Source organism: Sebastes fasciatus, chromosome 11 (assembly GCF_043250625.1).
Source record: "Sebastes fasciatus isolate fSebFas1 chromosome 11, fSebFas1.pri, whole genome shotgun sequence".
In the NCBI taxonomy this organism is placed as follows: Eukaryota; Metazoa; Chordata; class Actinopteri; order Perciformes; family Sebastidae; genus Sebastes; species Sebastes fasciatus.
In genome coordinates, this window is record NC_133805.1 from 9,141,101 (window position 1) to 9,153,974 (window position 12,874).

The 12,874-nt window shown below is 37.3% G+C and overlaps 1 protein-coding gene across 2 annotated transcripts; it reads left to right on the top strand.

Moving 5' to 3' along the window:
• Nucleotides 1-3,768: 3,768 nt before the first annotated feature.
• On the top strand, nt 3,769-10,894 carry tox4a (TOX high mobility group box family member 4 a). Of its 2 annotated transcripts, none has more exons than XM_074650358.1 (9): nt 3,769-4,226; nt 4,325-4,390; nt 5,355-5,654; nt 6,823-7,068; nt 7,214-7,552; nt 7,653-7,733; nt 7,955-8,671; nt 9,826-9,962; nt 10,056-10,894. In XM_074650358.1, exons 1-9 carry the CDS (start codon nt 4,122-4,124, stop codon nt 10,111-10,113), a joined length of 2,049 nt encoding a protein of 682 aa, XP_074506459.1. In that variant the 5' UTR covers nt 3,769-4,121; the 3' UTR covers nt 10,114-10,894. The 2 variants fall into 2 exon arrangements, with proteins under 2 accessions (XP_074506459.1, XP_074506458.1); XM_074650357.1 differs by having other exon boundaries at nt 3,770-4,226; nt 5,352-5,654.
• The last annotated feature ends 1,980 nt before the right edge of the window (nt 10,895-12,874 follow it).

The window sequence follows — 12,874 nt, forward strand, 5'->3', positions numbered from 1 at the left end:
ACGGGTGGAACATGATTTGTATATCAAGACGGTGTTTGGGTACTGCACATCATGTGAGAAGGCCCTGCTGCCTGAAAGGCTGAGCTCGGGGGCAGAAAAGGCCCATAACCTACTCAAATGTTGTGGCAGCATTGATTAACTAAAAGCCTTTGTTAAAAGTGGAATGATGCAACTCACTGAGCTCTGACGATGGAGGTAAGACCCACTGATTTGTCTTTTATAGTGTTCTCGATCCTGTTAGGCAATAGGCAGTCACACTGATATTCAATTTACTCATTTCATTTATACACACTACAAGCAGTTGCGAGTAAAAATTGGTAAAAAATTACAGGGTCTAAGTCGTCCACTTTCCTGTATTCATATTAAGCATCAAAAGAAAGAAACCTGTACCACTCCCTTAAATCAGTGAATATATATAATATATAATATATATATATAATATATATAAATAATATAATATATTATATATTTTATATATATTATATATATATATTATATATTATATATAATATATAATATATATATAAATAATATATAATATATTTTATATATATTATATTATATATATAAAATATATAATATATATATATAATTATTTATTATATATAATATATTATATATATAAAATATATAATATATATTATATATATATATTATATAATATATTTTATATATATATATATATATTATATTATATATATATATTTTTATATATAGTTAAAATAATAGACACCAAGTTCTGGCAGATTTGTGTACATTTACAATAAATTATTTTTATTTATTTTAATGTTTTGATCCACCAGGGACTGCTTTCTTTACCTTTTTTTGCATGAGGAGAGTGGGAGTAAAGATGTTTATTTTGGTTAGTGGGAGTAGGGAGCAGCAGGTCATATGCAGCACCACAACAACACTTAAATATAGTTTGACTTAAAGGTATTTTAATGTAGTTTGGAAAAGGTTTATACAAATAAAAAAATAAATACCTTATAATATTATTACATCAATGAATGCCATTAAGCACTGATTTGGGGATTTGAAGGCCAAACCAGGCTAAATTGGGTTGTAACATTAAAATAAAAGTGAGTTAAAGTGATTGATAATGTATTGTAAGACCAGATTCTACTGCGCATGTGTGGTACCCAAAAGATATGACGCGTTCATGACGTGTAACGCAGCCTCCACCAATAGGCCTTGCTGTCGACCCGGTTGGTTTAATTTGCGCTAGTGATGCCTTCACGGCTTTTTTGTTTGTCGTAAATATAAAGACAGACAATTACTGTCAGTTTTAATTGACCAAAACAAAACGTTAAGCTAACAAAAAATTGTTGTAAATAACAGTTTTCCCTTTGTTGACTAAGAAAGCTACGTATTTCTTAAAACATCACAGCAAGTCACATAGCTGGCAGAAAGTTCAACGTTACTTTGGGTACCACTAGATCAGAGGTCAGGGGTCAGGGGTCAGCAACCTTTACTATCAAAAGAGCCATTTTAGGCAAAAAAATTAAAAAAAAATCTGTCTGGAGCCGCAAAACATTTGAGTATTGTGATGAAGGTAAAGCCCGGGCCACACAGCGCGCATCATGCTCGCGTGACGGCAACGTCGCGTGTTGTTTTTTATTTCGGCGTCCATGTTAACAGGTTAGAGTGGACACACTGCCCGCATGAGACGCGCGTCAGACGCACGTCAGACGTGCGTCTATTTTATAGAATAGAAGGCTCGCCTATTTTTCACGCTTGCCGCTTACCTCTCGGCTGCGTCTCCCAGCAGCAACAGACAGTGAAGGTGATCTATTGACAGTATATGAGCAAGATTACTACAGTTTCCATGTCTAGACATCTGTAGAATATGTCACTGACCATCAATATTTTACACTTCCTATCTAGATTTCAAAATAAAAGTCCTCTAGCGTTTTTAGTGCACAGAATCATTCATTCATTAACACAATGCTTTTATTCTGAAATACTCTAAATAAAGCAGTTGTCTGCTTGCAGGTTTCCATCAAGTTAATATAGTACAGGCTTTTAATTATGTAAACACTGTAGTAGTCATAGCAGAAACCCTGCATATGCTATACATATAATAGACTGGGTTAATAGGTTATAAGAACATCAGGTGATAGTTGGCAGTATTTTTCCGATGCGCTCTCTCTCTCTCTCTCTCTCTTTCTCTCTCTCTCTCTCTCTCTCTCAACAAACACCACGTAACTTTATTGTTCTTTCTTTTAGAGGTGTTATTTAATTTTTTTAAAGATATTTAATAATAATTTTCGTTTTCTAAAGGTTAACAAATAACGAAACTGTTTATTTTGCTTTGTTTTATAATAATAAAAAAAAACCCACTTTACTTATATTTATCATTCTGAAATACTTCAGGTGTTTTTCTCCATCAAGGCGCAGTTCAGCAACAAGGTGGTGAAAAGCTCCAAGTTGCCTGAGATGTCGGAACATCAGCATTTATAATGTAAATTGCTGTCCCGCCCCAGATGTAAATTAAGTCCTTTTCGATAAAAGCCGCAACCTGGAATGCTGTAGAACAGGAACCCGAAACCCCCTGGAAATGTTGTTTAAAACTGTGCCAGTCAAAGTGAAGAGGGATTGCTGTAGGCTCTCTCTTACTACTAATGTATTTATTTATTTTTTTGTATTAATATATAGCCCACAGAAATCCCTCTTCACTGTCAATGAAGAGGGATTTATATATATATATATATATATAGCCCATAGAAATCCCTCTTCACTGTCAATGAAGAGGGATTTATATATATATATATATATATATATATATATATATATATATATAGCCCATAGAAATCCCTCTTCACTGTCAATGAAGAGGGATTTATATATATATATATATATATATATATATAGCCCATAGAAATCCCTCCTCATTGTATATATATAAATCCCTCTTCACTGACAGAAAAGAGGGATTTATATGGGCTATATATTAATATTTATGTATGAATTTATTTGCTTGTTTTTAATAATATTTACAAATTACCACACAGTTCTTACCCTTTTTTGTCTTAAATAAATATAAATCACATTTATTATGAAGTTAAATGGCCATTAAAAGGCAAACTCTATGTAGAAAGAAAGGGCTGTCAGCAACAGCAAAAACACAGCTGACAGGTAGCTCCGGGACGCTCCCGAGACGTGGGTAACTCGCGTGTAGTGTGAACACCCTAGGTGGGCATGACGCGGCCACGACGTGACGCTGCCGTCACGCGAGTATGATGCGCGCTGTGTGGCCCTGGCGTTAGGGCCACATTGAGGGAAAAAACATCTGAGATTTCCAGAATAAAGTCGTAATATTACGAGAATAAAGTCATAAGTTTATAATAAAAAAGTCGTAATATTACGAGAATAAAGTCATAACTTTAGGAGAATACAAGAAAATAACACGTAAAATTACTACTTTATAATATTATGACTTTATTCTCATAATATTATGACTTTTTTTATCATAAACCTTTGACTTTATTCTCATAATATTACGACTTTTTATCGTAAACCTTTGACTTTATTATCATAATATTACGACTTTTTATCGTAAACCTTTGACTTTATTCTCATCTCAGATTTTTTTTTTTCCTCAATGTGGCCCATCGTAATACTCCGTCGTACCATAGACCTACATCAATGATAAATAAAAATGTAAACAAAAAATAGTTATTTCCATGTTTATAAATCCACAGGGAGCCACTGGAGAGGAGCTGAAGAGCTGCATGTTGCTGACCCCTGACCCCTGACCTAAGTGTTTCATGAAGCATTGTTTTTTCCGACAGCCCGTGAACCCACCACTAGCCATCATGGTAGCATCACACAGCAGCAGATTGAATGGGTTCATGTTGGGCCTCCTGTAAAGCTTTACTCTCCGGATTTATTTAGATTATTTGACTGTTATCAGCCTCAAATCAGCCCCTTTGTCCCAGATCTGCTGTGGCTTCACATCTAAGGTCGTTTAGTATCATCTAACTCGACCATAACGTTATGCTAACAGAGATTAGCTAGCTAGCTGCTAACTAGCTAGCAGCTTTGGTTGATGTTGTGCTAGTTGACCTAAATGGGAGGTGAATTAAGTAATTACTGTTTCTATTCGAGTAAATCATCTCAAAATGGATCTTAATTTCTACTCTGACCTGTCGGATGGCTGTGCTCAAAATGTGGATTCTGAGTTTTTGGACACACAAGCCTATGGTGGATACTCTGAGGAGAATAAGGTAACATTAAACCATCATTAAACCAGTATTTAATCAGCTTTGACTCATTAAAACACCACATTGGCTCGTTAGTTATCATTCTAACTGGTTGTTTTCAGTTTCCAGAAGGTGGCGACAGTTATCTCACCATCAGTGGAGGAGGACACCCTTTTCTGTCTGCTGAGGTGAGTGTGAGTTAATTCATGGTAGTATATATATATTGTTTGATAGGACTTCATTGTACTCATCTTTTTATTAATTGTCAATAATCAATAGAACAGTCACTATACAGGGAAAGTTATTTTTTGTTTTTCTGAACAACACATCAGTCAATCAATCATACCTGACAGCAACATACACACAGACAGCCACAGCTGGCCACAAAGGACCTAGCTGATCCTCAATCATGGATACATTAAATTCAAATTGTAGAGAATACAACACAGGGAGAGTATCCACAAATAAGTTATGAAATAATAAGAAGAAGAGAGAGAAAAAATAGTAAAATATATATATATATATATATATATATATATATATATATATATATATATATATACACACATATACATATACACACATACATTCATATATACACATATATATATATATAAACTGGGGAAAAAAAGTTTGGAAACTTGTGTTTGGTGGTTTATTTCTCTGTTGTTACAATGCTAATGGTCATTGTATTTTACATCGTTGGAAAGCCTGTTTATTTACCTTCACAATGATGTCCAACTTGTAAGGATCACGCATTTGTGGGATGAGCAGCACAGCTGACTATGTGGGGAGCGCCCAAGAAAAATTTGCCTGGTAGCCTTTATGAGAATACACTGTTTACCATTAGCAGAGCATTTTGACAAATTTTTCTTTGGCGCTACCCACATAGTCAGCTGTGCTGCTCATCCCACAAATGCATGATCCTTACAAGTTGGACATCATTGTGAAGGTAAATAAACAGGCTTTCCAATGATGTAAAATACAATGACCATTAGCATTGTAACAACAGAGAAATAATCCACCAAACACAAGTTTCCAAACTTTTTTATCCCAGTTTAGTATAATGTAATACGACTTCATTGTACTAATCTGTACACGTGTTTCAGTTTATTAACCCCATTATAATGTCTCTTTCTCCACATGCAGCAGACATTCCATACTCCCAGTCTCGGGGATGAGGTTTTTGAGATCCCCCCCATCTCCCTTGACCCAGACCCGCCTCTGAGCATCAGTGATGCGGTGTCCCACCACTTTGAGTTGTCAGATGGGTCAGACGGAACCGGGGGTGCTTCAGGCTCCCGCAGCCTCGTTAGCAACCTGGTGGTGGAGGCGAATGACCCTTCCTTTGCTTCCACCTTTGTGAACTCTGGGTCTCAAGGCCTGGAGCAGCTGAACCTCGGGGCGATGGGCCAGGCTGGAGGGGGAGCCCTGCTCAGCTCTTCTGCTCTGGTGAGTTGGACCCTCACACACAGACATGCTGTTGGTTTGTGTTGAAATGTTAGTTGTTCGTGAATGCAGTTAAAGCTGAAATAATTTTTATAAAACGTTCACTATATCCTGACAGTAGTGCATGAGACAGGTAATGCATGGTGCTCCTAATGGCATCTGCAAAATTTCACAGACCGGAGGAAAACAACCAATCAGAGCTGAGCTGGAGCCTTGCCGTCTCTGAGCAGCTGTCAATCACTCACAAACTCCGATCAAAAGGTCAAACTAGGCAGTGCTGATCAAATATGAATCAATATTCTGTTACTGTAATGCCTATTTCTCTCCTCAAATGTTTTCAGAATCATCTTGTAGTGTACTGTTTAGCTGTAAAATGAAAAAGTTTGTGACCCGGCAGCCATGTTGAGATCACGTTGAGGAAATACCAAGCACCGCCCACCAGCCGGAGCACACTTTCTAATTTAACAGCTAAACAGTACACTACAAGATGTTTCTGAAAACATTTGAGGAGAGAAATAGGCATTACAGTAACAGAATATTGATTCATATTTGATCAGCGCTGCCTAGTTTGACCGTTTGATCGAAGTTTGCGAGTGATTGACAGCTGCCTCCGTTGAATGAACAGCCAATAGGAACGCTCTCTCTCTGAAATGACCTGTGATTGGCCAAAGTCTCCCGTCACGGGCTAGATGTTTTAAAGCCTGAAAACAGAGCCATGAGGAGGTGCAGAAGTCTAGTTTTCTCTCAGAACACTTGAATTACAATACGCTGAAAAATATGCCAAAACTATTCTGCCCACAGCAGGTTTAAGTGTGTAGTGTATAATCAGCCTTTTTACTGTCATAATATATTTTATTTACTGCTGTGTAGAAGGCAAAAGCCTTTGCAAAAACGTGCAGAAACATGTTCTGTGTCCTGTGTGAACTACAATGGACCTCTGTCTCTCCTGTTTTCTTTCTGCATGGTTCTCTGAAGGTTCAAGGTTAGGGAGTGAAGGAATAGATAAGGCGATGTCAAAAGTGTATAAAAAGAGCATGTAGAATGCAAGGGTGAGGATTCTCCCACTCTGCAGCCTGGGTGCCTCATCTCTCGAATAAACAGACAAGGAACTCAAGAAAACGGTGTCTTCATTTGCTTATTGTTTGCTTTTTGTGCTCTAATTCCTCTTCAGGAGCTGGGGAATTCCAGTGGTTCACATTTCAGCAGTTCGTCCCCCATGACCATTGATGTCCAACTTGGTGACATCAGTCATGGTCTTTTAGGAAGCAGCCAGTTGAGCACTATTAACCCGTCTGAGCTGGCACTGGGTCTTGGGGGTGATAACATTGGGCATCATTCAGAGACGCTGGAGCAGCCACTCTCAGCAACACCATCACCGGCTGGCTCCCTGCAGGATGAGGACATGGATGACTTCAAGGTGAGGGGTTACACCTGTTAATGTTTACTTCAATGTATTCTGGCAGTCTTGTATAAATGTATTGTGGAATCCATGCTATGTTTTAGATCCTACAGCTAATATATGTCCTGTCTGCTCTCTTCCACTTCTCCTCTCCCCCACTCAGAGGAGTGTGCTGGTAGACTCCCCCATGTATCTCTCCTCTTCCTCGTCCCTCTCCCACATGTCCTCCCACCCAGCTCCTACATCTTCTGTGTCTCCAGCTACGGCCAGGAGGGGCGGGGGGAAGCCTGCCGTAATGGCCTCAGTGGCTGGGGCGCTGGGCGTTAAAAAAGGAAGGAAGAAGAAAGACCCAAATGAACCACAGAAGCCCGTTTCAGCGTACGCTCTGTTCTTCAGAGACACCCAGGCAGCCATTAAGGGCCAGAACCCCAACGCCTCTTTTGGGGAGGTGTCAAAGATTGTGGCCTCCATGTGGGACAGCCTGGGTGAGGAGCAGAAACAGGTATAAGAACACATGCTTATATACAGTTTATTAATGTCCTGTGTCAGTTTTTGGGGAGAAAAATGATTTACAACAGTGGTACTTGTCTTGTCTCCACTAGGTGTATAAGAAAAAGACAGAAGCAGCCAAAAAGGAGTATTTGAAAGCACTGGCAGCTTATAGAGCCAACCAGCTCACGCAGGTAAGATCATGTTTTTTTCTTTAAAGGAAAACCAGTTGATTGTTGTATGCTGTTTTTTTGGCTGGACCGCTACAAATGCAAAAGTTTGTCACCGACTGACGGGCTGAGTGATTAAGTTACATGATTGGTCATTCAAAATGAAAAGGCGGGAACAGTCCTTTATGCAGATGAGCCTTGTTCTTGCTGTATTCATATGGCTTTTCTATTTTTCTTCATCACAGCCTGCCATTGAGGAGATGGAGACCGCCCCTTCACCCCCTCCATCAGTGGTCATTCCGACACCTGCGGCCCTTCACTTTGCTGGTCACCAGGCCATCCGTCCGGCTACCAACAACCTGGAAGAGAACACCATCACCAACATTTGCGCCTCCAACATCATCCTGGACGTCCCGGAGATGACCACACGCTCCCGCATGGTGGCAAACAAGGCCCCCGCTCCAGCAGCTGCGTTACCCCCGCCCCAGACCATCACCAAGATCATAATCCCAAAGCACATGTTGCAGGCGGGGGGCCAGGTGGTGACTCTGTTGCCCGGAGGGGTCCGCTCTTTGCAGCCCACGCTGTTAGTGTCGGGTGCCTCTCGTCAGCCACCTCCTCTGCAGCAGATGCAGAACGCACCGCTTCCGCCGCGGCTCCAGCAAATGGCGCCGGCACCTCCACCGTTACAGGCCAAGCCCCGCGAGGGAAGCACCACGGCGGGTATCTCCGTGTCCGTCACGGCAACATCTCCGCCTCCACTCCAGATCAAAATAGTTCCCGCGTCCTTGCAGGGCAAAGAGGCCCTGCCCATTATCATCCCTAACACAGTGGCTGTGTCATCTACTGCGACTACATCTGTCCAGTCTGCACCCGTCGTGTCGGTACAGGTGGTGAATTCTGCAGACACGTCGGGCAATACAGACGACGAGGAAGTTACAGAAGTGCTGCATTCAGAAGAGGTACATGTTCCTAATTAATTTTTATTGTTTGTTTTGTGTTTGTTTTATGTGAGGTGGGAATTTTTGTATTCCAAATAACTCTTGATTTGATTGTTGACAATTTTGGATATTTCAGTTCTTTGAAGCTGGCTTGTAATTTATCCTCAGGCAGCACCAAGATGTTGTCATAGCAACTGATTCCTAATTTTCACAAGTATTACTCAGATTTAACTCAGTCAAAGTTTTAAAGTAACTGCCAAATCTTTGCCATTTTCTGCAAGTCAGAATATGTTAAATTGTATCTCTGCTACTTACTGCTACAATAGTGCAGATAAATCTTGTTTTTAAAAGTGACCAGCATCATTCTTTTATGTTTAAGGCAACGTCAGGTTTGACTTAAACATTGCTTTCTTAACTTTGTAAAACAAAATGAGACCAATAAATACATAGATATATATTTATTTAATTGTTTTTAATTATTAGAAAAAAATAAATCATACACCAACAACTTGGTAAATAATCTTCAAAATGAACAGGAATTACAATTCAAGTGTAAAACCTTTTAATGCAGCAACAAATTGGTCAAAACTTAAACAGGAATTAAGATTCCAGTATATAATGTATATAGTATATAAACATAGAATTGAATTGAATAGATCGGCTCTATTGTCACCGATATCTGAACATGGACAGAATATGGCACAGCTGGAAATCAGTGTGTCGGCAGCAGCTCTGAAGCGGCTACATGTGTCCATATAGTGGAAGATGATGGAAGCTGTGCATGGAAATGCTGTTGCCTGGGCGTTTCACCAGTTTTACAGCAGAGAGGCAAAGAGAAAGCCACAGATGAAAACACTCACATGACATCTGGGGAAGTGAAAAAATGCTGTTCACGCAACCACCCATGCAAATTGAAACATCTTGAGCAATCTCACGCAGACGGTTGGGGGGAAAAAATGCACTCGCCAGATGTACACTGACCCAAAGATGCCTCTACTAAACTCTGACTTGAAGAGGGTGGATACTTATGCACTTAGTAGACTTTGAAATCTTTTTTCTCTTGGTTTGTGCAAAAAATCCCATTTACATTCACTGTGGTTTAAAGTTGAAATACAATAACACATAAAAAAAAAAGATATTAATGATGCTTTTCCAAATATTTCCTCCCTTTTCAGGAAGAGATGGAGGTGAATGGGTCCGGTGATGGCCCGACTAGTGTGTGCGTGAGGACGGGCTGCAACAACCCGGCTGTAGAGAGCGACGACTGGGACAGAGAATACTGCAGCAACGAATGCGTGGCCACTCACTGCAGGTGTGTAGCACTTTGAGATGTGTTTTACATTTTGTTTTCAGCAGCAGACATTAGAGAACTTTGCTGACCTTTTCTGTACCTTCTGTTTTTCAGAGCTATATTCAAGGCGTGGTGCTCGATCAGGAATCAGAGCATGGGACTAGTGAAATAAAGAGCAGCTGCTGCCATCACATAAACAGGATACTTGTTTGACACTAGGAGCCCGTGTTAATAGTCGAAGGACGGATGCAGAACTGGTCAAAAATGCATTTCAGTGCAGTTCTCTTCACTGTTTCATACATGTACTGTAGGCTTGACAGTTGCTGTTCACGACTATAAACAAGTAGTATTGCTAAATAGCACTAACTTAGGTCAGCGATTCCATGTTACTATTTTTGGCGCATTCATAATGAAAGTTGAGGATAATAATTTAGTGGTATGTATACAGATTTTAGTCGGGCAGATCCGGACTTCAAGGCAGCTAGAGAAAAGATCAGCACAATGAAGTGTCAAAGTTGGTCAAGACAATGGTATTCTCTTTTTCACTGCAGCCCACACCGGTCAGTTCATACTTGTTTACTGTAAATTATTGGAGTCTGTTTCTCAAAACGCTCTTGACAAAGACCATTTTTTTATACAGCAGTTTGTGACATGATTGTACATTACTCACTGATTTGAAATTCATGCTCTGAAATGTGTTGGTGTCTCAAAGCAAGCCAAACAACATTTTCCAATTTTCTTTACCACAAACTATGGCTGAAATGTGCATTAGTTTGCGTGGAAGAACAGTTTGTACCACTGTATACCTTGTTTTTGTACTGAGAATAGTGGCCTTCTAGGTTAAATATTGCCTTCATTTTTTGTTTTTGTAAAACATTCTGTTCAAATCATTGTTGTTAAAAAAAAAAGGCTAAACATTCATGTTTTCTTAATAAATGAACAGATTTGCTCAATCCAGTGATTTCTCTTTGTGCAAGACAAGTAAGTTTTGTGACTAATGCCTTTGCCCAGTTGAATACACTGCTGCAGCCTGACTTGGTCTGGTATGACCAACTGGAGAACCACAAATAGGCTTAACAGAAGCAGCTCAGCCGCCTACCAGACAAGATCTAAGACGAGCAGAAGATGCTGGATGAACTCAGAGTAAGGAAACACCAGTAAAGCAGAATATTGTCTTGATAATTTGATTAATGTTTCAAGTATAGTATGCCATACAAATGTCATAATATAATATGCCATAAAATTGTCATATAAAATTTCACAGTATAGTACGTTATAAAAAGTGTCATAATATAGTATGTCATAAAAAATCTCATAAAGTACTAGTATATTATGCCATAAAAGAATCATAAAATGCAATAAACACTTGTGATAAGAAATATCAGAATAGTATGCCATAAAAATATCATAAAAAACATAGTATAACATTCCATAAAAATGTGATGCTATATAGTATGCTATAAAAATGTCATAAATCATCATAGTATAGTAAGCCATTAAAATGTCATAAAAATGTGATACTATAGTATGCCATATAAAATGTCATAGAAATATCATAGTATAATATTCCATAAAAATGTGATACTGTAGTATGCCATAACAAGTTTTATAAAAAATATAGTATAGTATGCCATATAAAATGTCATAAAAAATATCATTGTATAATATTCCATAAAAACGTGATGCTATATAGTATGCCATAAAAATGTCATAAAATCATAATAGTATATCATGTCATAAAAGAATTAAAAAAGAAGAAGTTTGGGCCAGTGTAGAAGTCCACTTTGTAGCTGTCGCTGCCTAAAGCAAAACTATGAAAACATGTAATTTATCCTCTGAATATTGTATATTTTTGTTTTCATGACATACTATACTATAACATTTTTGATGAGATATTATATATATTATACATTTTTCATGGCGTACTAAACTATGAAATTTTTTACGAGATACTTTATTATGACATTTTTATGGCATAGTATACTATGATGTTTTTAATGATATTTTCATGGCATACTAGAATATGATGTTTTTATGACTTTTATGACATGTATTTTTTTTGGCATACTATACTAGGACTTTTTTTTACTTTTTTCGACATACTTTCCTATATCTTTTTAATTACTTTATTCGACATACTGTACTATGACTTTATTTTTTTGACTTTTTTCGAAATACTATACTGTGACTTTTTTTTTTACTTTTTTCGACATATTATATGACTTTTTTTTTTACTTTTTTCGAAATACTATAAAATTATTTTTTTTTCAACATATATGACTTTTTTTTACTTTTTTCGAAATGCTATACTATGACTTTTTTTTTTTTTTTTACTTTTTTCGACATATTATACTATGACTTTTTTTTTTTTTTTTTTTAACTTTTTTCGAAATACACCATTTTTTTAAACTTTTTTTCAAAATATACTATGATTTTTTTTACTTTTTTGAAATACTATAATGCAACTTTTTTTTTTTACTTTTTTTGACATACTATACTGTGACTTTTTTTTTTTTTTTTTACTTTTTTCGACATATACCATGACTTTTTTACTTTTTTCGAAATATTATACAGTGCATTTTTTTTTTTACTTTTTCCGACATTATGCTATGACTTTTTTTTTTACTTTTTTCGAAATACTTCACTGTGACTTTTTTTTTTTTTTTACTTTTTTCGACATATTATAAAATATTTTATTTTTCAACATATATTAAGACCTTTTTTTTAACTTTTTTCGACATATTATACAATGTTTTTTTTAACTTTTTTTCGACATATTATACTATGACTTTTTCTTTTTTTTACTTTTTTTGAAATATCATACAATTAATTTTTTTTAAACTTTTTTCGACATATTATACTTTTTTGTGTGTGGGGATACTCACAAATCCCCGGCTGAGTGCCGCTATGTTGGAGTTTACCCCGGTGGACGA